Source organism: Sceloporus occidentalis, unplaced genomic scaffold, assembly GCF_023333645.1.
Source record: "Sceloporus occidentalis isolate IW3139 unplaced genomic scaffold, rSceOcc1.0.p SCAF_25, whole genome shotgun sequence".
In the NCBI taxonomy this organism is placed as follows: domain Eukaryota; kingdom Metazoa; phylum Chordata; class Lepidosauria; order Squamata; family Phrynosomatidae; genus Sceloporus; species Sceloporus occidentalis.
This window is the reverse complement of record NW_028317005.1, coordinates 5,129,976-5,157,473: the sequence shown is the minus strand read 5'-3', so window position 1 is coordinate 5,157,473 and position 27,498 is coordinate 5,129,976. Positions and strand designations below refer to the sequence as shown.

The 27,498-nt window shown below is 41.6% G+C and overlaps 1 protein-coding gene across 1 annotated transcript; it reads right to left on the bottom strand.

The window, feature by feature from the left end:
* Positions 1-138: 138 nt before the first annotated feature.
* On the bottom strand, positions 139-25,549 carry LOC149300288 (E3 ubiquitin-protein ligase RNF13-like). The gene is made up of 9 exons (XM_089485395.1): positions 25,439-25,549; positions 24,943-25,023; positions 12,015-12,143; positions 4,764-4,851; positions 4,183-4,273; positions 3,710-3,815; positions 2,304-2,397; positions 1,492-1,572; positions 139-518 (listed from the first exon to the last, which is right to left on the bottom strand). Exons 1-9 carry the CDS (start codon positions 25,547-25,549, stop codon positions 139-141), a joined length of 1,161 nt encoding a protein of 386 aa, XP_089341521.1.
* Positions 25,550-27,498: the final 1,949 nt, after the last annotated feature.

Here is a 27,498-nt window from a genome sequence, read left to right as displayed (position 1 = left end):
TGCTAATCTGTAGCTTTCTAGAGGGGAAAGGGAAATATGTAGACCTAAATAACTTGTCTATTGTCACGTGGCCACTACTATAATAAGCAAACAGCCATGTCTGGGTTTTTTTCCCTGACACATTCGAGGGAGGCATGTTTAAACAGTGTTCGGTTCTCGCAACTCCCTTTCCATGTTATGTTGCAGCTCAACCACTACACTTTCTGTGTTTGGATCCTCGTCACTGCTGTCACTGTCATCTGCATCATCAGCATCTTCACCATCGTCGTCATCATCCTCGTCAGAAGACTCTACTACATTTTGCTGTGCATGCGACTCTGAAATGGCCCCAAACGACTGAGTACTTGCAGATGCCATCGGTCTCAGCAACGGTGTATTTTCAGAGACATCATTGTCTTCTTGGCTCCCATCTGAATCAGACTCTGAATCTCCTTGTGAAGGGACCACCTTCTGCTTGCAAACAGGACAAGTCTTCTTTGTCTTGGTCAGCCATGGATCAACACATTTGCAGTGATAGGCTGTGAAACAAAGGCAAAAACGAGCATTAAGAAAATCCATGTTTATAAAAGAAATTAACCAGACTGTGTCTGTACTATGTTTGCCAAATGCAAGTTCACATACAATAAACCAAGTACAAAACCCGACAATTCAGAAGTTTTATATGCGCTAGAGGAGAGGCATTGTGGCTCTCTGAATTTTGCTAACCAGAGCATGTCTTCATCCAGCAGCACTTGAGACGGCGTAGACATGTACTTCAAAAGCCTAAGGCATTTCCCCTTGGGGATGGGATCATTAGTGCACTCTGTAGCGCTCGGCCCACTTGCGTGGCAGCTTATGGGTATACAGTGGGTGATAAAGGGCTTTAATAAATGATCAAAAGAAAATCAAAATAGGCACAACAGTTCTTTTATTTATGATGTTTCCTGAAGAGCATTCCAGAAAAATATTCAAGTAATGACTATAATAAGCAGATTAGATCGCCAAAATCGGTTCTTATCTCTAGCCACATTCTATGTATATCAGTATAAATCAGTGAAAAATGGAACAGAAGACATAAAACCAGCTGCTGGAGTTGTGATTTCTTTATAGAAATTGGCTGAATACAAAACCATTCATGCATTTACCAGGATCGTATTATTAAGTTACTTTGCACATTCAAATGCACCACATTAGCATTGCACCAAATTAGGGTTATTATATATATTCTTCACAGATACGGTCATGTGAAAAAGAAAGTACACATAACAATCATCTGTTCCTCAGCAGGTCTAAAAATTAGGTAAATACAACCTCAGATGAACAGCAACACGTGACATATTACATCATGTCATGATTTATTCAACAAAAATAAAGCCAAAACGGAGAAGCCCTTTTGGCTGAATAAATCATGACACTGTGTAATATCCCATGTGTTGTTCATCTGAGGCAAACTTGCTTTACCGAACGCTAAATGGAAATAAGTTGACATTTATAGACATCTTTTGGTCTCACCGTGTGAGCAGGGTAGGATCCTGAGCTTATCTCCTTCTTCATACTCATCCAAACACACGGCACACACGTCGTATTCATCTCCTGTATTTGTAAAAAAGAAAACCATGACACAATAAAAAAAAAGCAATGAAGACACAAAACGCTACAAAAAAAAAAAAAAAAAGTTTTAATGTTAAGACATTAGCTTACAGAATTGAAAGCATTTACATAAAATTCAAAATGACTTCAACGCGTTAAAAAAGGCTTTCTTATATTATAAAAAAGGAACAGTGTGGATGCTACGTCCTCGATCTGAATTACCTTGCTGTGCAGAACAGGCTAAAAATAGAGTAAGACTGAGCAGTAGGCAGCGTTGAATACTTTCCTCCTGATTCATTACAGATGGGGAAGCTGAATATTTAAATATTTACACTTGCAAGCAGCTTGTGCTATGAGAGGTGACAAGCCATTGCTTTACCGTACAAGGAGAAATGACAATTCTTTGGCTAGTCCTGACCTCTGACAGGCAACACGTAGCCTTTACTGAAACGGCCTGAGAACCTAAATCACATTCATGTAAGCAACGACTGATAACAAAAGCTGGCTTATGGACTGTATGTGAGAAATCCTGTCTTAATGCTTCCTAATTCCAGAGTTTCCAACATTGTGTTATAGAACCGAAAACCTTCAGGGATCTTTATTCGATGTACATGGAATATTACCATTATATCTCAACTTGATGTTCTTGCTCTGGCCATAAACTGTATAGATCCACAACACCCGGTCAATAGAAGCTCTCGCAATTAAAAGATTCGTTATTAAAAAAGACTTGCCTTTCTTAAACTTATGTATGGGAAGCTTTTTGAGTTGATCTTTACGCAGTCTGTTCCTCCTTGCTCTGTGTCGGTCTTGCACAAATTTAGTGATCTAGATTATTATAGGGAATGCAAACCAAATAGAATGATACATTAAATGCTATAAATATAACACTATAACATTAAATATAAATTATTCTTATATAAAGAAAAAACAAAACTACGTCCCTTGTGAAATTTTAAATAATCTAACTTTTCTAGCACGACAACGATCCCAAGATAATGACCGTCCAGCAGGATCATGGATAATCGGGAATCCTATTAGCTGATACTCCTGTTGGCCACATTTTAAAATCTGAAAAAGTATATGCCGTCCAGGACCTAACTTATTAAACTATTAATAAAATAGATTTTTTAAATAATGCTTTTATCTTGTATCCCTATATGCAATAGCAAGTTAAACCCATGTTAGATTAGACTGCCTTTCAGCAACTAGCATTCATGAGCACATTCAAGAGAGTCATCTAAAATACAAAAGCAAGTTGCTTCCCACGGGGCTAAAAAACATTTTTTATTTCTAATACTTGAGGCTCAATACATCTTAGACTGCTATTTTCACAGCTGCTGGCTTTTTGCACTTCCAAAATAATGGATTATATTTATATATATATATATATATATATATATATATATATATATATATATATATACATACATACATACATACATACATACACATATACACACACACACACACACACACAATGCCCTGGCAAAAAGAAGAAAGAAGAAAAGTGGGAGATACCAAGGTTCTAAGCAGGATCGATCAGGTGTTGCCTAACATCTACAAAATGTTATGTACCCCAACTTTCCTTTATCCCTACTGACTATGAAGCCAAGTAACAGAGAAAGGAACCTGTTGAGTTCTCTTAGGATGTACCTATATGTCCTTAAAACCTGTGGCAATGAGGCAACATAAAAAAAAAAAAGTCACTACCCTCCCAAACAATAGTATTGAAAAATATATAATAAAGGACAATATATAAACCATGGATGTGGCCCTCGCGAACATAAAAAATAAGTATCTGCGGGTATCAGGAGAGGATGCACATTAATTGGGTCATTGATCAGCTGTGGTGCTTCCACCATAGAACAAAATGTAAGTATGATTGCAAAAATGTGGGGGTTTTTTCTATTTTAGAATAGGTATTTTATCACCAATTATTATTATGTATTTATATTTTAAAACAAGGCCCTACATCTCCTGAACAAAAATGATGTATAATTTGTGCTGTCCATAGAAAATGGGAATCAGGCTTTAACAAACACATTGTAAAATATTCCGATGCTTTGGGTATGAAAACCCCCCAGGACTGACAGGGTTTACTGTATTAACATTGTCTATAAGGGAAATTGATACATACCATAAAAATGACAATAAGAACTAAACAGATCCCCACTATAATTAGGAATGGTATTAAGTAGTACTCCAGTGGCAGTGTGATTTCAGGTATTAGAATAATATGGGCACTGGAAGAAAAAAGAAAAAACAATATTCACATTTCATGCCACAATATAAAATTATTAATCACATTAAAAATATTTTGCCTTAAAACGTATAGCACGAGTAGCTTTGAATATTATAGTGCTGGAAAACACGAGGTTTCACAACAAGTAACAAAATAAATGCAGACGTTATCGTTATACTAGAGCAATACAAATACCATTCATGCAGAAACTCACGTTTTCATTTAGGTTTTGTAATGTGATTTCTTGCAGCATCTTAAATGTGAATTTGAGACAAAGTCGCAGTAGTACTATGTAGTCACGTATAGCTCTCATATATGATCCTAATTCTATCAGATCGCACGGTATAGATTTAACAGGAGAACTTTACCCTTTATCCCAGGTGAACTCTTCCTTAAGAGCACGAGCCGAAGACTCCCCAATAAACACGGACGGAATATCAATCTTCTTCAAAATGTCCACTGCAACAATCAATAAATCCGGGATTTAACGGCGGTGGGAAAGTGACAACAATATAACGATGTTAACCCTCATCCTCCATTGGCAACGGGCAATTCTCACATTTTGTAACACTTTTGAGGATTCTGTACAGAATTACATGTAAGATGCAATAATCATCACGGCTCGCAGCAATCTTGTTCATGTATTAAAAAAAGGACACAATCAAATAGAAAACGTGTGAAGTAAATACAATGTGAAATTCTGGCCCAAAGTGCTACACATGAGGTAATTGCTTCACGTTTAGAATTATGATGTCGAAAACATTTGCGTTAATGTCAGTGTTCTGTATTAAAAAGACACTCTTTATACATGGACAGAAAAGAATATTCCAGATTTCCAGTAGTGTCACATGCACATGATACCGTCACTGGGAAAGTAGTTTTTCCCTTCGCTTGGTAATATTATAAGAATCAATCCTATGTTTATAGCATAGAAAATCTGCATATGTACCATCATTGGATCCCATACTGATAAGGTCATCGGACTCCACATTGTATACGATTGCGGCCTTGTACCCAGCCTTTTGTGCATTCAACACCTACAAACAAAAAACAAGAAAGAAAAAAAAAATCAGATTGATGTCTGTTATTCTTGGCGTTTACCAAACATTAATATAATGTCCACTGATAAAACATCTATTTCTACACCTCTTCAACATTTATATTAAAAAATAAAATTACACATTAAGAGACGTAAACCTGTAGAATACCGTATTTGCACAATTATAAGGCGACCCCCCAAAATCTAAGTATTAATTTAGAGAAAAAAAAAAAAGAAAAAGACTGAATATAAGATGACCGTATAGGAAAAAAAGTTTTACTAGTAAATATTAATTCATGTAAAACTCATTAGTTCATGCAGAAGACCCTCTTAATGGGCTGCATAGACCATTCCTTTGTTAAACTTAATCCAGCAACACCATATACTTCGATAGCAAAACTCACAATGACAGAACGATGGCAAGAACCATCCGATTCACCTAGCGTGCTCGTTCCTGCTGTAAAAATGCATGGTATAGGCATTTAGTTATCAATATAAAAAAGAAGCTTGTTCATAAGTAACTAGGCGGCATAAGGGCCAGACTGCTTTGATGGCATTAAGATCAACATTTACCTACATGAGTTATCAACAGTGTACCTATACTCAAGAGACAAAACATAATAATTTCAAAGGAAAATCATATAATCATGACAAAACACCCCCAGGAAAAATAAAAATGAAGTTAGAATCATCCCTGCTTTTACATATTCTGCTGCTCCACCCACTAGGAACAGTTAAGTCATAGGGAAGTTACTCAATGACATCAGAGAATAAGACGGTAACGTACCAAAACTATGACCAATAATGTCAACGTTTAATTTCCCCAGCACCAGGCAGTCATTACATACGTTGAGCACAGTCATGAATGAGACAGGACTAACAACAGATCATACGGATTTACACATCAGTTTGCATTTCTCACAGTACAAGATAATATTAAATATTATTATTATTATTAATAAAGTAATACAACAGCATTAACAGACTGAAGAGATTGCATGTCACCCACTAAGGAATTGATTGCTGTCTGCGTCATTGATTTATCACTCCAGCAATTTACAGATTTTATTAGCTGCAATGCGGTCTCATGTATTCCTTACATACTGCAGCAACTCGCCTTTAATGTTTTAGTAGATGGCAGAAAAAAGTCTCTAACGCTATAGCCTACAACACTGCGGTGAAGCTAGTATCACATATACATTACGATGAGGCAGCAATTTCATATTGACACAAGTAACATGGCAGTTCGCACATACAGCACTAAAGAAAGAAGCTAACTCTGTATATAAAAAGACCATTATATGTGTTTACACCCCTAACCAATATTCTCATTCTAGTAAATTACAAATAGTATGCTGAAAGTACAATATTTTAGTCAAAAGAGATGGCAGCATCATGCTATGAGGATACTTCTCATCAAACAGGGTCTGGCTATCTTAAAACATAATCAACAGAGTGAAATTTCATAGCTTTTACATTTCAGTCCCAGTCAAAATCCAGACCTCAATCCCACAAAGAACCTGAGGCCCCTCAAAAGTTCCACAGCCAGCATCTAAGCAACCTGAAGAAAATCTACTAAGAACAAGAATCAAAACCGTTACATACATACCCTAAGAGCTCCTCCAAATAGTAATGCGAACAGGATCCTCAGATAATGGGGAACGAGACATTCCCCTTTTTAATAAACCGACAAAAAGTAACTAGGAAACAGCTTGATGTATGCAGGACAGACTGACAATGAGAGCTATAGAAGCTTCAGATTGGCAAACTGGCCAGGAAGAGATGGGATCTCTGTCCCGTTGGATCTGCCACTGGCTGAATGGGTTCTAACGTTTAACATCAATAGGTCGACAAGAAGACACGAAAATAAAATGAATGGAAGAGATGTAGGTGGATACAGCGCACAAAAGAACTATTTCCATTGGAACAAGAGTGAAGGCTAAATAAGGAAGCGTTCCATTATGGCCATGTGGCATATAAACCACACGATGAACATGGCCCAGACTAGCTTTACCTACACGTTTACCATCCAGAAGATATTAAGCTCGTTTGAGCAGGGCCCTCCTCACCTGTTGTCTCTTTTAGTCAATTTGTTATGTTACATACTACTTGTTATGTTCTGTCTACCCGTTGTACAGCGCTACAGAATTTGATGGCGCTATATAAAACAATAATAATATTAAGAAGAAGTGGGGACAATCTATGTACTTAGATACAGGACATTGCAGGTATAAGAGACACCTGGTTAGATTTTCAGGTAAAAATCTAGTAAGTTTGTAAGCAGGACCCTCTTCACCTAATAGAATTGCCAAACTAATTGTCTTAGTCTGGCAATTCTAGTTTTGGCATACCCATTGAATATATGTACTGTAAGATGTTTTTGCATCAATTGTTGGCGCTATATAAATAAACCAATAATGTTCTGAAGACAACTCCAAACATGAATTCTGCCATATGTACCATTTAAAAGGAGAATACTTTGTAATGGGTTTACAAATTACCAGCACAGCATCTTTATGTAGTTTCACAGCTCAGCTTTAATGGAGAATGCGATATACATTTAAAGGTCTGTCCGGGAAACGCAGAGACTCCGCCGGACAGACCTTCCTGGAGTTCCAAAAGCCCACCCTGCAAAGGCCGACAACGTTATAGCACAAAAGCAGCGACACTGGGGGCTAATGGCACAAAGATGGCTGGAATACACGCATTTTGCACAAATTTCAGTTCAGTATGTAAAAATTGCCTGATGGAGCAAAAAAAAAAAATAAAAAAAAAATTTAAGTACCTTGTGTTAACTCTTACTTTCTTTATAGTAGTTGTAGTACTTTGTTCTTTTGTGCAACATTTGGCAAACAATTAAACACACACTATATATTCATAGACACACACCGCACAAAAGTTTGGGATCAGAACTACAGTATAGACGCAGTTAAAGTTGTAATTGGAGTTTGTAGCTGGTAATGGCTGAACTTATGGAATATCTTCATAGGCGTACAGAGGCCCTTTATCACTCCCATCACTCCTGTGCGCCAATGGCACATTGTGTCGGCTGATCCAAGTTTAAAAGGCTAATTGATCGTTAGAAAACCCTTTTTTATATACATACACACTGTATACATTTAAAAGATAACACAATCTAACCATGCATGGGACTGGCACTGTGAGTGTTACATTGTGCTTTAGATCAGGAGAAGGGAATTTGTGATGGGGTAGAATTTGACAGAGGGAAAAACAAGAGGTTTTAGTTTTAGACTGAGAGTGTTAAGACTTTGTGTTTAAGATTACTAGTAATGCGTTGGTTAAACGTAAGCACTTAGTGAATACGTACATTAATAATGGCACCATAGTGCGTTCTGCCGATGAAAGACGCGTTTAGTATCAGAGCAGGCCATGATGTGTAGGGCCATTATTACAGAGCCAAGTGCATGTGATGCAATGCGCTTCCATGAAGTTGTTGATCTGTTATATCTCCAGAGAACTTGACATAATAATTTGGCTCAAGAGACAAAGATTCCAAAGCAGCTCTGCATGTGAAAGAAAAATAATCTAGACAGACTTCAATACCGAAAACCTGCGCACCTTCTCACAAGGTCTTAAAAAAATAAAACGCAGAGGGTCCCTCTTAAATTACCCTTACGAAAAAATTACTGCAGTTTTTCTGAAGTAATACTGCAGTTTTTTGGACATGAAAAAACTGCAATACTGCACTTTTACTGCAGTATTACTGCACATTTACTGCAGTTTTACTGCATTTGTACTTCACTGTACTGCAGTTTTACTGCAGTTATTTTTGTAAGGAAGTACAAATGCAATAAAGCTGCAGTACATTGAAGTACAACTGTAGGTTTGCAATATAAAAAAAAAAAAAGTGCAGTAAATGTGCAGTAAAACTGCAGTACAGTGAAGTACAAATGCAGTAAAACTGCAGTAAAAGTGCACTAAAAGTGCAGTATTGCAGTTTTTTCATGTCCAAAAAACTGCAGTATTACTTCAGAAAAACTGCAGTAATTTTTTGTAAGGGTATCATTTACCCCCCTTGCAAAATACATGAAGGGGTTCTGTACAATCTCCAAAGCTTAAAGCAGAGGTGTTTGGCCAAACAGTTCCTTCTTGCCAAAGTATATAGGGACTACAGTCGTCAGCATGCGCAAGCAAAAGCGCCACACAAAACGCTCCATCGAGAGTTTGCTTGATTGCCGTTTAGTGAAAGCGCGGGTTGGTGCAATAAAACCATAGGATATCTGGCTAACTGCTCCATCGAGTGAACAGCTGAAGCTCTGATGTGGGCTAAAAACAAAACATGCCAATGACTACCGTTCATGGGTTATGGCAAAGCCTGTACAGCAAACAGAGGCCTTAATGGCCAGCAAGGTATATTGTACCAGACAGACGCTGGAAACTTTGTACTCGGGCTGGTCACTCGCCACATCAACTAAATGCACACAGGAGCACCTGTAGTCTGGAGTCTACCAATGTCCACCATGGTGCAGAACTCCAAACACTCAGCAGTTAGTAAGAACCAACTAATACCGAAAAATTCCAGATAAGGTCACCCCATAGAGCCTTTAACCTTTCAGCAACACGGACAGTGCAGTAGTGGACTTTAGAGACACACTGCTTCTGCTTTCCATTCAGCTTTAGGACTTCCACAAACCTCAGTGAATAAAGCCCATTGTTAAGCCGGAGGAAGCTTCTCAGCTAGCTGGTCCTACATAATGCATGCTTAATGCACCAAGATCATTCAAGAGTTCCCAGAAAAGTCACATGTATGATACAGGTCCAGCTCGGACTTTATTTTAAGAGACGCTTGCTGGGGTCGGCTGGTCATAATGCAGATTAGAGTTTTTAAACCCCAATACCGTCATCTATATTTTCAATGCACTTCATGTGCATTTTACTCACTACACAGCTTAAAGCTGCAGATGCACCGACGGCCTTTTACTAAGTGGCTGTCGGATTCCCGTGTCATACAGTGACATAATATCATCCCCGCTAATGGCAACAAGTAAAATGGAAATCCCTCCGTGATGCATGCAGCAGGTTTCCATACCTTATAAAGCAACACCAAGTAGACACAGGCATGTGCTTTGTTTTATCGAAGTCACTTGTTAGAGCCATTTGGAGTAACTGTGTCACAGACTATGCCTTTCCCTCCAGAATACTAGGTTTTATTTACCGTTACACCTCCTCATTGTACGAGCCTATCACTTAGTTTATGTAGCCCACCTGGAAGGGGGTCCCTGTGGACACAGAAATCAGGTTTTACCTCCCATGTGGATATTACATACAGGTCCATCTAACAAAAACACACACCTTGAGGCGTATTCACCGAAGAGCCAGCTCTGCAGGAGAAGCTTGCAAGGGTTAACCCTTTAGAGTGCCTAGTGATACCAGAGTGTTAAAATGTCAAACTCCCTCTTAAGGAGCTTTTCAGTAAAGGAAGATACTACTGGATCCTAACCCCAGATCGTACGCTCATAGCCCCTCTTACCATTTGCTCCCGTAACTGAAAATTGTTCTGTGCTATGTGTAATGTCCGGAATATCATGGAGCTTTAGAAATAATATAACCCACAAGCTACATAGTAGTGGTTGATATGTTTTTAGTAATACAGTTCATCGTTCAGAGTTACTGGCACGCAGGTATCTCTCCAAATGAATGCAAACGTGAATAAGCAATACAGTGCCTCATATGTAGTATTGATTAAAAACAATCTTTTTTTTCAGTTAATTTACCCATTTGAGTTACTGGCCTTGTAAAACCTGTTTACTTCTGTTATAACACACGGCAATACTTGGGCTCCCATAATGGCAAGCAGTTTTTTATATTTCAATACTTTAATGGAAACTAGAAAAAGCTCATGTTCTTTGCAAATCTGTGGAAGGAAACGTGCATGTAAAGAATCCTAATGGAAAACAGGCCTGAAGCCGCCCCATGCCAAATCGAGCATATATGATATATGGCAGGAGGCATTCCTGTGTTCCCAGGAGTTGTCTGCGGTTCCACCAGCATTAAGAAGAAAGATCCTTGCATTCAGGTAATCTTACACGAAGCCATGAAAATGATTCCCCCAAAAAGGCTTGCTGTCTGGCCCCAGAAAGCATCCAAGCTGTGCTTTTGGATTTAACTCTTTCTGTCCCAGGAAGACCTACAACACCAGCCCCTTCCAAAGAACAAAAACACACTCATTCATTCAGGGGGTTTAAAGTACATAAATATGCGGTTACGCACACTTACTCCTGAATTACACAGATAAGGCACTGCTCACAAGCTTTACGACGTATCAGCTATCATTTGGTTACAGTTAAAGTAGATATTTTGCAGCCCTTTTATATGACATGAGAACTATTTAGTAAGAGGGGGTGGTGGGGGTTGATTGTCTCACAGAGGCAGAAAGAGAGCGGAAGGGGAGCAGAGTACTGGAATGATAAATGCACATTTTTAAAGTCACTCTTCTACCATTGAAGAAAACCTAGCTTCCTAAAGTTGCTTATTAAGAAATAGATTTATAATTCATACTGCCTGAATTATTTGAAACAACAAAACCTAAAAAATGCTCTATGTAGTTTTGATATGATGGAGCTAAATAAATAATAATAATAATAATAATAATACAGAACCCAGATCACTAATGCCGAGCTTGCTGGTCTCCTTGTGATCTGATCATTGTGCCAGTAAACAAGATAGGAAGATGTAAGCATCCCCACAGTTTCTACATTCAGTAGGTTTTAGACCTGTAATGCTTTCCTGATTTACAGGTAATCACACAGTATAAAACTGGATCATTACAAGGCTTTTGTACCGGTAGAAAATTTATTTGTTACATAAAATAAGAAATGTGTTTGCAATGTGTTTTCATATCCATTAGGCAGCCAAAGCCACATAATAGAAAGTTCCAACCAGAATATTAGGTGATGGGGTAGTCCGAGCATTTTTGCGTATAATGAGTTTATAAAGCTTAATTTTAATTAAAAGAAAAAAATATATATATTATTACACACAGTGATATATATATATATATATACACATCTCAATTACCATAGCAACCAGCGGAAGGGTCCTAGTGACTGGAACAATGAATCATAAGATTCAAACTTGGGACCACAATCACGTATCTATACACAACCACCATTATGCTTCCTGAGTCTATAAACCCCATACCTTTAAATCAAAGTTACAATCCAGTCTCCGGATTAGAACGATGTAAATGCTTGATGAGTTGTCTCTGAGCAGCGGTGGAGGAGATATGGGTTCACAAGCATTTTCCGGCTTAGAAGTCACCAACAATCCCTAAAAACAAACAAAAATATAAAAGCAAAAAATAGCAATTACCGTATAACAAATCAACCCAGAATTTGAAAGAAACAAAGAATTTGACAGCAGATGAAAACCATTCCACCCTATCTAGTCTGGTTTAAAAACCTTGCCTAATATTCACGATTGGCATATGCCTATCCCACACATGTTAACGTCTCTCACTGTATTAACCTCTGCCACTTCTGCTGGGAGGCTGTTGCAATTATCCAAAACTCTCCTGTGTTTTGTATGCATTTAAATATTTCTATCACATTTCCTCTTTTTCGGTCCTCCAAGCTATACATAGAGCTCCCTTATTCTTTCACCTTTTTTTTAATCCTGCAAATCATTCAACAAACGTTCTGAGTAAGGAAAGTAAACTGAGGTATGTCTGATTTGGGACAATTTATTGGAAAACAGGCGTTTCAAGACCACTTTTTTAATGTAAATGCATATGCTATAATGCAAGACAAATTTATGACCTCTCTCTAGAACAGCTTAAATGAAGAAAAAAAAATGGTCAAAAAACCCCCAAAAAACACTTGTTAGTCTTATTACCATAGCAACCATGAACTTGTCTAACAACTAGGAACATCCCATTGGATGCTACGATGATAAGACTCTGCATTAAAATATACATGTGCACACGGACACCACAAATGCATCAGCCGGTAGAACTAAAGTAATCACTTTCCAATTATTTAAAAAGGTATTAAAAATCAAGTCTTTCACGGCAATATCGCCTGGTGACTAATTTTAATAATTCTATTTCAGGCCAAAGCAAATCCTATTATTGACACACACACACACACACACATACACATATATATATATTTTACACACACACACTGAATGCAAGGCATGCCTCTGCCAGGAGGGCCTTCTGTGTCACAGCACCATCTAGTGGGCTACTTTTGAAACAATCTTTCCTATTCCAGGGAATCCGCGTTCTTGACACCAAGCTTGCCCAAACCAAAGGGAATTTTAATTATGATGGATATATAAAATGTCAGAACGCCTGCGATTTGTTTTATCAGAACTTTTTAGAGATGGTGTACGTGAAAAATAGCCAATACAAGAGCATGAATTACATTAATGACTAAAACATTAAAATGTAAAATCCTGGCACAATAACACGTAATACTGCTCATCCATACATTTCTGCCCTCATAAGCAAATACTCCCCTACTTGATCTTTACGTTATTTTTTTATTTATATAGCTCCAACAGTTTACGCAGCACTTAATACAATACAAAAATTCAAGGGTTATGACAAGACGAGAATTGACAGACTAAGTCAAACAGATACATTTGGTGGAGAGAGCTTACAATCTTGACAATCCTCCCATGGGCTAAGGCTCTCCTCCTCAATTATCACCTCTTCCTTTTCCCCGTCTACAAGACTTCGCTCGAGCTGCCCCATATCTCTGGAACCGACTTCCACTGAACCTTCAGCTTTCTCCCTCCCTCCCAACATTCAAGAAACATCTCAAAACCCACTTCTTCAGAGAAGCTGCACCACCTTAGCTACTAAAATCTCACACTACCTCTCACCCTTCTCTGGTCCTTATGTTTGGCACCCCCTTGCCTCTACAGTGTAAGCTTGGAGCAGGGCTCTCTCCACCTAATGTATCGGTTTGTCTTCGTCCAGGGGTGTCCAACCTGCGGCCCTCCACCTGCTGCAGGACTACATCTCCCATACTCCTCTGCCAGGTCCTTAGCTGAAAGAGCATTATGGGAGATTTAGTACTGCAGCAGCTGGAGGAGGGCTGCAGGTTGGACACCCCTGTCTTAGTCTGTCAGTTCTTGTCTTGTCATACCCCTTGAATATCTGTATCTTAAGAAGTGCTGCGTAAACTGTTGGTGCTATATAAATAAAATAATATAGCACCAGCAGTTTACGCAGCGCTTAATACAATACATAAATTCAAGGGGTATGGCAAGATAAGAATTGACAGACTAAGACAAACAGATACAGTAATATATATAATACACACACACACACACACACACACACACACACACACATGGGGACCAGCTGCCGTTCTTGTTTGTAAAATGCCTGACTTTGCTTATCTGTATGTTGTGCTTGGAAAGAACAAAAAGCTTTTGCTTAAGACATATTAGGAAAATTGCTTTATATAGCCGTCAGATGCCGAATTACCGAACATCGGAGCAGCTGATGCTGTTTACAAGAAAAGAAACAATGCTGCCATCTGACTCATTAGATAGAAGTTCAATAACAACAAGTTTGTTGGGAGTCGCAAGTTTATGACCCTTGGAAGGACATGCAATTCCCTAGTTGTTAAATGCCGTAATACCCCCTTTAATGGAACATAATACAGCCCAACTGGAAATCCTTAAGGATAAGCCTATGGACTGTATTAGGGAGTGGCAGTCCAGAAGAAATTTTGCTAATTAGAGGGAACTTTTAGATAATTTGTAAACATTTGTTTTCAAGCTAATTGTGTATTCAATTTAGAAAGAAAAAAAATGGGAGGGGCATATATAACGAAAATCAGTAATATGGTAGAGAGAGGTTGTAATCTATTTGGCCAAAATTGCTGTATAAAATGTGTGCACTATGCAAAAAAAAGGCACCACTGCAATGTATTCTTCTAAATTAAGTTTATTACAGGTTTTTTTGACACCCCACATTGCCCAGAAAGTTTCCTTAGGCTTGTTGGCAGATGTTTTCCTAGCATGACCCGTCTCCAAAAGGCATGCCCAGAAGCAGTGCACAAAAAAAAAAAAAAAAGTCAGGAATTAAAATTTTGGGTTGCTGTTTTAGGGACAAATCATTTGTTTCCTTTATTGTAATGAATGTTCCTTGGAACAAGTGCTGCAATACATACTGCAGTTTAAGTTTGTTAAAACATAAATTAAAGGTTATGTACACACACACACACTTACTGGCCACTTTAATTAGTTACACCTGTTCAATTGTTTACCAACATAAATTGCTAATCATCCAATCACATGGCAGCAACTTGGCCAATACAACTTGCTGAAGTTCAAACCGAGCATCAGAATGGGGAAAAAAAGGGGATTTGAGTGACTTTGAACGTGGCCTGGTTGTTGGTACCAGACGGGCTGGTCTGTATTTCAGAAACTGCTGATCTACTGGGATTTTCACACACAACCATCTCTAGGGTTTACAGAGAAAAAAGGAAATATCCAGTGAGCGGCAGTTGTGTGGACGAAAATGCCTTGTTGAGGTCAGAGGAGAATGAGCGGACTGGTTTGAGATGACAGAAAGGCAACAGTGACTCAAATAACCACTCGTTACAACCAAGGTATGCAGGATACCATCTCTGAACGCACAACACGTCTAACCTTGAAGCAGATGGGCTACAGCACCAGAAGACCCCACCGGTGCCACTCCTGTCAGCTAAGAACAGGAAACCGAGGCTACAATTCGCACAGATTCACCAAAATTGGACAATGGAAGACTGGAAGAACATTGCCTGGTCTGATGAGTCTTGATTCCAGCCGCGACATTCAGATGGAAGGGTGAGACTTTGGCATAAACATGAAAGCATGGATACATCCTGCCTTGTATCAACGGCCTCTTAGTACCAATTAAGCATAGTTTTTTTTTTTGTTTTTTTTTTTGAAACTGAATTTTTATTGAGATCAGACATAAAAATAACACAAGAATAACACAAGAATCCTCCATGTAATGCATAGGAGTAAATACATAAAGAAAAACAACAGAAGAAAAAAAATAAAAAAAAAAAATAAAAAAGGGGGGAAAAGGGGAATGAGGAAAGAGCGAGAAGAAGAAAGCAGTAGAAGAAAGAGAAGAAGCCCAAAGGTAATCAAGATGCCAGAGTCGCCTTCCGATACCAAACGGTCCGCAAATCTGTCAGGATATAACCACTAGGCATAGGGCAGAATGTAGCAGTATAATACTCATCCCAGGCCGCCCAAGTGTCATAGAAAATGTGTGGAGTGTTAGAGGCGGAATGCGCCATCTGTTCATAAGTACGGGTTGTAGTAAGCGCATACAAGACGTCCTGAATCGTGGGAGGGAGTGGGTCCTTCCACTTGCGCGCAATGCAAACCTTGGCTGCGATCAAGACATGACCCAGTAGTTTTCGCAATGGGGAGGCTAATGACGGGGGAAACATATCTAACAACGCAATCTCCACCTCGGCCGCTATTGGAATATGCAACAATTCCACTATGAGATGAAAAACAGCCGTCCAGTAGGGTTTAAGCACAGGACAGCCCCACCATACATGGAGCATGGTGCCCACTTCCCCGCACTGTCTCCAGCACAAGGGGGAGGAGGAGGGGAACATTTTAGCTAGCCTGGAAGGAACATAATACCACCGAAAGAGAACCTTCCTGTTGGTTTCGAAATGAGTAGCATTCTTTGAGACCCCCTGAAACGAGGAAAGGGCATGATACCAAGTTTGAACATCATATTCCCTGCCAAGTTCCCTCTCCCACTGTAGCATAAATGGAAGTTTGTCATCAGACCCGTGACCCAACAGAGCAGTATAACAAACCGAGATGGCCCCCGGAACACAAGGAGCTTTCAGGCAAAGCCGAACGATCGGGGAGTCAGGACAGGAGGCAGGGAGGTCCCTCAGATGCCGCGAAAGGACGTGTCGAACTTGTAGATACTTAAAGAAATCACGACTGGGCAGGGAAAAAGTACTCTGCAGGTCCTGGAAAGAACGTAGACGACCCCCGGAGAACAAGTGGGATACCGAAGTGACACCGCAACGCATCCAATTATCTAAGTGGACATGAGGGATAACGGGTTTCAACGAAGACAATGGGGCGTGCCCGAGAAGGTGATCAGGAAACCGCAACATGGATTTATGTTTGTCCCACACTGCCAACGAAAGCGAGGTCGTGGGTAAGGCATCCGGCAGTGGAGGCCTAGAATTCTTAGGAAGCCACAGAAGATCTCGTAACAAAAATGGGGAAGTAAACATGGATTCATGGTCCACCCAGGCCACCCTAGATGGATCTGAAAAGAGAAGAAGGGTTTGAGCCAGGTTGGAGGCAAGATAATAGAGCCTGAGATTAGGAATACCCAAACCTCCAAGTAATTTAGAGCGCTGTAAAATATGATACGGAAGCCGGGGCCGTTTGTGGAGCCAAAAAAATTTAGACAGTCTTGTTTGCATCGTGCGAAAAAATCCAGAAGGCAAAGCTATGGGCAAAGTCCGATAGAGATAAAGCAATTTGGGGAGGGAATTCATTTTGAAAGAGACAATACGGCCAAGCCAGGAAATCTCCAGTTTTGACCATCTGTTTAAATCGTCACAGATTTTGTTCCAAAGCGGTAGAAAGTTGGATTTAAATAAGGAACCAGCCGACTTAGTAATGCGGACCCCCAAATATGTAATAAAGTCCGTACGCCAAGAATAATGAAAGGTCCCGGACACGGCGCCAATCACCGAAGTCTCGTATCCTATATTAAGAGCCTGCGTTTTATGCCAATTAATTTTGTAGTACGAGAGATTACCAAAAGTGGACAATAACGCATGTAAATTTGGAAGAGAAATCGTTGGACTAGTGAGTGTCAGGAGGACATCATCAGCGTACAGACAAATTTTAGAGTCAACGGAACGTATGGGAAAGCCCGCAATATCGGGGTGATCTCTGATGGCAATCGCCAGCGGTTCCATGGCTAGAGCAAACAAAAGCGGCGAGAGCGGGCAACCCTGGCGGGTACCATTGCTAATAGCGAAGGGCTCCGAAAGAAAGCCAGAGGTATAGACTCGCGCACGGGGCTGGTCGTAGAGGACAGAAACTGCGGTAACGAATTTCTCTGGTAAGCCAAAAGCCCTCAACGTAGAGAGCAGATACCCCCAATGAATGCGGTCGAAAGCTTTCTCCGCATCCAAAGAAAGCATCACACAAGGTGTATTAGTAGATTTCGCGAGATGGGTAATATTAATAATGCGCCTCGTATTATCAGACGGTTGACGACCTAAGATAAAACCTACCTGATCATTGCGGATCAAGGTAGGAAGCAAGGTATTCAAACGGTTAGCAAGCAATTTGGAATAAAGCTTAAGATCCGTGTTTAACAGGGATATAGGTCTATAATTTTCACAAGCCGAAGGGGACTTCCCGGGTTTGGGGATGGTGACTACGTAGGCTTCAGACATTTCACCAGGGAGGGGTGTGGACTCCAAGAAACAGGAAAAGAGATCACTTAAGCGAGGAGCCAAAATAGCTTTAAATTTTTGATAATAAAGATTGGAGAAGCCGTCTGGACCTGGGGCTTTATGAGACTTCAAACCGGCAATGGTATGCTCTACTTCATCAGGTAAGGGCGGCGCCACCAAAGCCTCCCACTGATCTGCAGGAAGCCGAGGGATTGAAAGAGAGGAGAGGAAATCAGCAATCTCCACCGAACGCGGTTGCGGTAAGTCCGTCTGTAGACGGAGGTTATATAAGGAGTCATAATATTTCGCAAACAGATCAGCGATGTCCCTTGGATTATACACCCTCCCACCCTGAGAAGTCTGCAAATAATGGGTAGTACAGGAAGACGTCTGGAGTCGGAGCCTGCGAGCCAACAAGGAATCAGCTCGATTCCCCTTTGCATAATACTGCAGGTGAAGCCGGCGTAACGCGAATTCCGTGTAATGTAGTTGAAGTCTATGTAGTTCAGCTTTGATCTCCCGTATCTGATCCTGAGTGTCTGTGGACCAAGATGCTTTATTGGTAAGCTCCAAGGACACCAGACGGTCAGTAAGTTCTGAGATCGTGCGTAATCTCTGCTTCTTTTGAGCAGACGCAATTTTAATAAGATGACCCCGTATGACTGCCTTATGGGCAAGCCAGAGGGTGGAGGGTGAAATCTCCGGAGTGGCATTGGTCCGAAAATACTCGGCGAGCGCGTCCGCAACATCCACGCATACCTCCGTCTGTTGCAAGAGACTTTCATTAAGGCGCCATCGAGCTGATGGTGACAAGGAGGGACCATTGACCAGGGAAATCCACACAGGAGCGTGGTCAGACCACGATATATGTCCTATCTCTGCGTTTTGAATCAACTGCAAGACCTCACCATCTACCAAGAGCATATCAATTCTGGAGTAACTTGAATGAACATTCGAGTAAAAAGAAAAGTCCCTACCTAAAGGGTGTACCACCCGCCAAGCGTCAAAAAGGGAGTGTTGATGAAGCAAATCTTGGAATCTTTTACCTTGGTCCGTCAGTGTCCTCAAATATCTAGTAGACAATTTTGCGGAAGAGTCCAAGGAGGGAGCAGAAACGAGATTAAAATCTCCTCCAGCAATCACTCTACCCTGCCTCAGCCTGTGTAGTTTAGTGAATACATGATCACAGAAAGCGGTCTGACCGGAATTAGGGGCATAAAGATTAAGGATAGTATAAGGGGTACCGTCAATGCAACCCCGGACAATAAGGTAGCGACCCTTCGGGTCACGGGTCTGAGACAACAACTGAAAGTGAACTTGTCTACTAATAAGTATAGCTACACCCATAGTCTTGTTGGCAGCGCGCGCATGATATTCTGGGGGATAATATTTGGACGCCAGTAATCGTGCTTGGGATTTAGCGAGGTGGGTCTCCTGAATCAACACCACCGTAGCCTTACGCGTTTTGAGCTCCTGAAACAGCATCCGACGCTTATGTGGGGTATTTAATCCCCGAGCATTAATAGAAAGGAAGGTAATTTGCATCTTGGTACAATAGCAGTGGCAACTGGATAACGACCGACTGACCTAATTGGCAGAGAGAAGAAAAAATAGAAAGAGAGAGAAAGAGAGAAAAAAAAAAAAAAAAAAAAAAAAGGGGGGGGGGAGAAAAAAGGAAATAAATAAATAAATAAATAAAAAAAAGGGGGGTGGGGGAGGAAGAGGGGGAGGCAAGAAGGGAAGGAAACAAAGGAATTGATAAGAGAAGCAAAAGCACTTCAAGAAACACACAATTTGCGCACAACCTCAATGGTTATACAGAACGATGTGCTCAAGAAATACAGCGAACCGTATGTGGGGGCAAAAAACCAGCAGTGGCTAGGACTTGCTGGCACACAGGCGAGACAATGTTAAGAAAACTAAACATTTCTCCAGACATCCGGAAGACAGTGTAAGGGAATTAGTCAGAAGAAAGAAAGAAACCCCGAACAATAAAAGTCATAAGAACCAAAACAATGCATTTATACAGAATCGTAAAATTCCCACGGAAATGAACAGGCAGCAAGTACAACCAGGTGTAAAAGCATGCATAGAAACACAAAACCTTAAAGTATATCGTGTGAGACCCCCCCTGCCAGAGGGAAGAAGAAAAGAAAAAAAAATAAAAAAAAAATATAAAAAAAAATAAAAAAATAAGGAATGAACATATGTGTGTGGTGCCAAAATAAATCCCGTGCGGCATAACTCAAAAAGCCTACTCGAGGCATGTAGAACATTATGGATACGACGGGAGCCGAAGACGACATTTGAAAAGAATGGAAAAAAAAAAAAAAAAAAAAAAAAAGGAAATAAACGTGTGTGTGTGTGATGCATATGCGACGCTAACATAAATCTCGCGCGGCATAATGTAGAAAGCCTACTCGAGACATGGAGAACAGTAAATAGGGATACGGTGGTAGCCGAAAACGACATTCGAGATGAGCGCAAAAAAAATAAATAAATAAATAAACAGGTGTGTGTGTGTGTGAGTGATGTAAATGTGCCGTTAAAATAAAGCACATGCGAGATGAGAATGGAAGCACGTGTGAATGTAGTGAACAAGCGCACCAGATGCATAACAATGCGTGCGTGAGGAAAAAGTAAATGCAGTGGAGCAACATCCTAGGGTCCCCTAGAGAGTAGTGCAGACACAAATATATATATATTTGGCATCAATGCCACAGATATCTGAGTAGCATGGGAAAATTACGTTGTAAGACCACGCGGCACACGCGGCGTGTGTACAGGTATGTAAAAACAAAACAAAAGTGCCGAACATCGAAAAGAAAGGAAAAAAAAAAACATCAGGAATGCACTAAGCACAGGTAAGAACCGCAACTATCCTTAGGAAACAGTCCAAAGAGACCCAATTTCAGCAAGAATAGAAGGCTTATCTGAAAGTCACGTAGACGCAGGTGAAAGCCTCGACGGCGAAACAGATGGCACCAGAGCAGCCTTCGCATGAGAGCGGGAATGATGTTGCTTCGTTGTCCGCTTTCTGCTGGGCCTCGCCACGTCCTCGTCAGTAGGTGAACGTCGAGGAACAGGTGTAGAATCCATTTGGTCTATCACCGTGACGTCTTCGTGGACTAAGTGCCACTGTTGCAGCAAATAAAGCCCCTCCATAGGTGTGCAGGCAATATGAAGAGACCCGTTCCTGGTAATGAGGAGCTTCGTGGGAAAGCCCCATCTATAAGAGATGTGGTTTTTTCGCAAGGCCAAGGTAATTGGAATGAAGGTGCGGCGTTTAGCGAGAGTGGCAGCAGAAAGGTCCGCAAAAATGTGTAGGTGCGCGTACGGTGCTGGAAAAGAGGAACGCTGACGGGCCTGTTGCATAACAGCCTCCTTAGTCGAAAAATAATGGAGTCGTAAAACCACATCCCTGGGAACCGTGGACGGCAGGTTCTTCGGTTTCGGCACCCGATGAGCTCTATCGAGCCGAAGGTCCGAGTCCGAGGCGTCAGGTAAGAGCGTGGCAAAAAAAGAGTGTAGGTACGTATGCAGGGATTCGGCTGTTACCTCTTCAGAGACGCCTCTGATCCTTAAATTGTTGCGCCGAGAGCGGTCCTCAATATCGGCCACCTTAGCAAGCAGCGCAGCATAATTATCTTCCAAAGCATTGTGCCTGTCGACCAACTCGTTAAAGGTAGAGGAAAAGTCCGAAAATTTCTGCTCCATGTGGTCAGTACGCGCTCCCAAATGTGCCAAATCCTGCTTCAAGTCCGAAAGCATATCCTTAATGGCTCCTGTCATAGAGGATTGCATGGAATCCAACATGTGTCTCAGGATCCCTGGGGTCACGGGAGCATCAGGATCGAGGTCAGTATCCACATCAGCGTGTTCAGGCTGTGATGGCGGGAAGGAAGATTCGTCGCCATCTTGGTCTTCAACCCCCGGCCTGGTGCGCTTGGGAAAATAGTGTTGCAGCTTGCTCGGGGTCTTCTTCCCATGTTTGTGAGACATCTTCCCCGCTTCAGGAATCCAGAAGCTACTTGGAGAAGACTTTGCCCGGTAAAAATCTTGTGTTTAGCCGCGGTGTCGCTCGTGTGCTGGCGGAGCTTGTCTCTCACACGTCCATGCAGCTCCGTTGCCAGGCCACGCCCCCAAGCATAGTTTTTAACGCGACAGCCTACCGGAGTATTGTTGCTGACCATGTCCATCCCTTTATGACCACAGTGTACCCATCTTCTGATGGCTACTTCCAGCAGGATGCACCCTGTCACAAAGCTCATATCATCTCAAACTGATTTATTGGACAGGACAATGAGTTCACTGAACTTCAATGGCCTCCATAGTGATCAGATCTCAATCCAATAGAGCACCTTTGGGATGTGGTGGAACGGGAGACTCGCATCATGGATGTGCAGCCGACAAATCGGCAGCAATTGCGTAATGCCATCATGTCATATAGACCAAAATCTCTGAGGAATGTTTCCAGCACCTTGTAGAAAGTATGCAACAAAGAATGAAGGCAGTTCTGAAGGCAAAGGGGGGGGTCCAACCTGGTACTAGCAGTGTATACCTAATAAAGCAGCCAGCGAGTGTATGTGTTGTAAGAAGTGCTGCACAAATTGTTGGCACTATAAAAATAAAAGAATCAGAATAATAAAAATAACTTGCACAAAAATCCTAGGGAAACACATGGTGTATGCAACGTTGAAATACCAAACAAAAAAACAAAAACAAAAACAACCTAAGCATGTGGGTTATTTCCATAATGTGCAGATGGACAGGTTTTGGTGTATTTCATCGCAACGGCTTTCGACCAGTGTAAAAAATGCAGACACTTTTGTGAACAAAAATTTAGAAGATTAATATTACGTCACAATTTAGCATATTTAGCAAAGGCTGCGTGGCACGATTCCAAAAGATCCTAGGAATAACAACTGGGTTGTCAGCTTTCAGGAAATACACCGATCAGCCATAACATTATGAAGTGAATAACACTGATAATCTTATTACGGCACCTGTCAGTAGGTGGGATATATCAGGCAGCGAAAATTTCGTCTTCAAAAGTTGATGTGTTAGAAGCAAATTGCGATGGCTAGAAGACCGGGTCAGAACATCCCCAAAACTGCAGCTCTTGTGGGGTGTTCCACAGTGGTTCAAGGAAAAGCAGTGAACCGGCGACAGGGTCATGGGTGGCCAAGGCTCATTGATGCATGTGGGGGTCGAAGGCTGGCCTGTGTGATCAAGTCCAACAGAAGAGCTACTGTAGCTCAAAACTGCTGAAAAAGATAATGCCGGTTCCGATAGAAAGGTGTCAGGACACAGTGCATCGCAGGTTGTTGCGTATAGGGCTCCATAGCCGCAGACCAGTCAGGGTTCCCATGCTGACCCCTGTCCACTGCTGAAAGTGTCTACAATGGGCACGTGAGCATAAGAGCTGGACCATGGAGCAATGGAAGAAGGTGGCCTGGTCTGATGAATCGCATTTTTACATCACGTGGATGGCTGGGTGCGTTTGCATCGCTTACCTGGAGAACACATGGCACCAAGATGCACTATGGGAAGGCAAGCCGGCTGAGGAAGTGTGAAGCTTTGGGAAAAGTTCTGCCGGGAAACAAGTCCAATCCATGGAGGCCCCTCCTTGCAACTTACAGGTCTTATAAAATCTTCTGCAAACGTCTTGGTGCCAGATACCACAGCACACCTTCAGAGGTCTAGTGGAGTCAATGCCTCAACGGGCCTTGGTGGCAAAAGGGGGACCTACACAATATTAGGCAGGTGGTCATAATGTTATGGCTGATCAGTGTATATATTTCTGTGGGGTTAATTTGAACTGGTGGGCTGCTAAAACCTTTCCAAATCGGCACAATATAGAGAAAGAAAAAAAATAATAATGTGGAACTTGTAATTGGCATGCAATGATTTTTGGTCTGTATAGTCCAAATAAAACACACACACACACAAATCCATGCAGTTGGGGTAGTTCTGTAATCTGGGGATGCAGGAGAACACGTTTTGGTTTATTTCTCTGCAGTTAACACATGCAAGAAATCCTGAGAAACACAAGCGTTTGTGGAGAGAAAAAAAAAAAAAAAATATAAAAAAAAAAAAAAAAAAAAAGACAATTTTTGGCAGAAATTTTAGGCAAAATGGTTCCAAGGCAAGTGTCCTAATGACCACAGGAAAATACCCTGGGTTGTCTGCGAACCAAAATTATAAATTTGTCTGGATATTCGGACACAGAAAAGCCTTTCCTGCAGCAGCTGCCACCCTCCTCCTCCTCCACGGTCCAACTACTCTTGCCATTGATTGGCTCGTTAATAGAGAACAGCACATCTCCTGAAAGCATTAGGACATGTTTATGTCTCCCCATCCTGTGCTCTGCAGTGTGCTTCAGTTAGCTTTGCAAAGTTATTTGGCACCCACTCTTTCCATTGTGCCAACAGGTGGTAGCTGGGTCCAGTTCCAAAATTTTCATGCATTAGCTGGCTAGCTTACAAGCGTTGTCTTGTTTGTGATACAATTCAATGGACGATATCGCTGATGAAAAATAATATCTGAACATGAAGTAATCTCACATGCAACATCACAAAGACAGAAGTGTTTCAGTACCCCTGTGATAATCTAAATTTGAAAAGGTCATACATTTCTTCAAGGTCTTCACATACCTTCAGTCCATCACTAGGAAGTCTATAGCCAAACCTTGCTGGTAGGTCCTCAAAGGTTCTGGTTACATTGTCTGAGGAATACTTAAAGAAAAAGGGGGGGGGGGGGATTTAGTTAATTGCGATACACACTTTGACATTTTAAATATGTAAAAAATATATAAACGCCAAATGTCTTGCCACCAGTGAGAGCTCAAATTCAAAGTCAGACTCAGACTTCAGAGTCACAGCACAGATGAATAAATGCTTAACCATGGACATATCTGTCATTCACAACTAGCAAGGAGAATAGCGTTAGCAGTACAACGATACCAGGAATGACTATCGCATCAAACAGATTTTATAATTACATCTCTCTGGTGAACGCACTACACCTTGGAGAGTTATGTGATCTACAAGCAGAATAGGATTTAATTACGAATCTGTGGATGACATTTGCCACGTTTACATGCTCTTTATTTAGAGGGGAGAATAAAGAGGGTGAAGGAGATGTACTCACTGCCTGAATATCTGCTTCCACCGGCACAAGGTAAGTGAACGCAAAGGCGTGGAACGTCACAAGGCTGCAGAAGTGTTTCGTGTAGGTAACAAACATCTTGTAAGTTACCATCTTATTTTTGAGGTTGAACACCTGGAATCAAAAGACATAAGATTGGTCTTATCCTTCACACTGTAACACTATGTTATTACTTTGTGGCGTGCTTTTACAGTCTATTGGAAAATTATTTTATTTTTATTTGCCCTAACCATCATGGTGAGACAAAGAAAACACACACACACACTAATACAAAGTATCGGTTTACAGAATAGGCATTGCCTTGTACTTCCTAAGAGATTTAGGAACAGCTCTCTCCTGGATCTCCTCATATCTGTCTAACCGTTCCTTCTCTGTCAACTTCTCTGTCAAGACATCATCACCCCTTCCACTTTCGGTTGGTGTCCCCCAAGGTTCAGTCCTTGGCCCTCTGCTGTTCTCTCTTTATACTTCCTCTCTTGGCAAACTAATCAACTCATTTGGCCTCCAGTATCACCTATATGCAGATGATACCCAAATCTACCTGTCTTCTCCTGATCTCTCTCCATCTCTCCTGTCCCGTATTACCAATTGCTTGTCTGCTATTTCTTCATGGATGTCACAACACTACCTGAAACGTAATCTTTCTAAAACTGAACTCATTATCTTCCCTCCCTCCATCTCCACTCCACTACCTGAATTCTCTATCACCATTAACAACACAACTATCTCTCCTACTAACCAGGCCCGAAGCCTTGGGGTCATCCTTGACTCAAACCTCTCCTTCATCCTTCACATTCAGTCCCTCGCCAGATCCTGCCGCTTGCACCTAAAAAACATCTCTCGTATCCGCCCATTCCTCACCCAAGAATCCACAAAAACCCTGGTTCATTCCCTTATAATTTCCCTTCTTGACTACTGCAACACTCTTCTGGTTGGCACTCCACTGTCTTGACTCTCTCCTCTACAGTCTATCCTAAATGCCGCTGCTAGGCTCATCTGCCTTGCACGTCGCTCCTCTTCTGCTTCCCCCCTCTGTGAAACCCTCCACTGGCTCCCAATTACCTTTAGAATTAAATTTAAGATCCTGGTACTGACCTATAAGGCCATCCATAATACTGCTCCTCCGTACATTTCTGACCTCATTAGCAAATACTCTCCTACTCGATCCCTACGTTCCTCCCATGGGCTAAGGCTCTCCTCCTCACTCATCACCTCTTCCTTTTCCCGTCTACAAGATTTCACTCGAGCTGCCCCATATCTCTGGAATCTACTTCCACCGAACCTTCAGCTTTCTCCCTCCCTCCCAACATTCAAGAAACATCTAAAACCCCACTTCTTCAGAGAAGCCGCACCATCTTAGCTGCTAGAACTTCCTTGTCATCGATACAACCACCATACTACCTCTCACCCTTTCTCTATGCCTTATGTTTGTCACTCCATTCCCTCAACATTGTAAGCTTGCGAGCAGGGCTCTCTCCACCAAATGTATCGGTTTGTCTTAGTCTGTCAATTCTTGTCTTGTCATACCCCTTGAATTTATGTATTGTATTAAGCGCTGCGTAAACTGTTGGCGCTATATAGGGCTGAAACAACGAATCGATAAAATCGATAATAATCGATAACGGAAATCGTTGTCGACGATTTCCGTTATCGATTAATCGAGTGATCGATTCGTTGTTGGAGCACTCGGCTCCTTTTACTTACCTCCGCGAGCGTTCCCCGCTTCCGCTACACGCGCCTTCTTTTAGTTGCGGTTCGCTCTGTGCGAGTGGCTCCATTCGCACAGAGCGATTCGCGGGGGTGGGGATGGGGTTTCAGGGGATGCAGGGCAGAGTGGGGGTGGGGGGGGCAGGCCAGGGTAGGAGACTGAGTGCAGGGCAGGGTGGGGGTGGGGATGCAGGGCAGGGTGTGAGTGTGGGGGCAGGGCAGGAGACTGGGTGCAGGGCAGAGTTGGAGACTGGGTGCAGGGCAGAGTGTGAGTGTGGGTGCAGAGCAGAGTGTGTGCAGGGTGTGAGTGTGGGGGCAGGGCAGAATGTGGGGGC

Coding starts and splice junctions, on each gene's coding strand:
- LOC149300288 (XM_089485395.1), bottom strand. CDS start 25,549: ATGGTAACTTACAAGATGTTTGTTACCTACACGAAACACTTCTGCAGC. Junction 12,144..24,942: donor TTCCTAGTGATGGACTGAAG/GTATGTGAAGAC, acceptor GTTTGTTTTTAG/GGATTGTTGGTGACTTCTAA. Junction 1,573..2,303: donor CATACATAAGTTTAAGAAAG/GCAAGTCTTTTT, acceptor TTACAAATACAG/GAGATGAATACGACGTGTGT.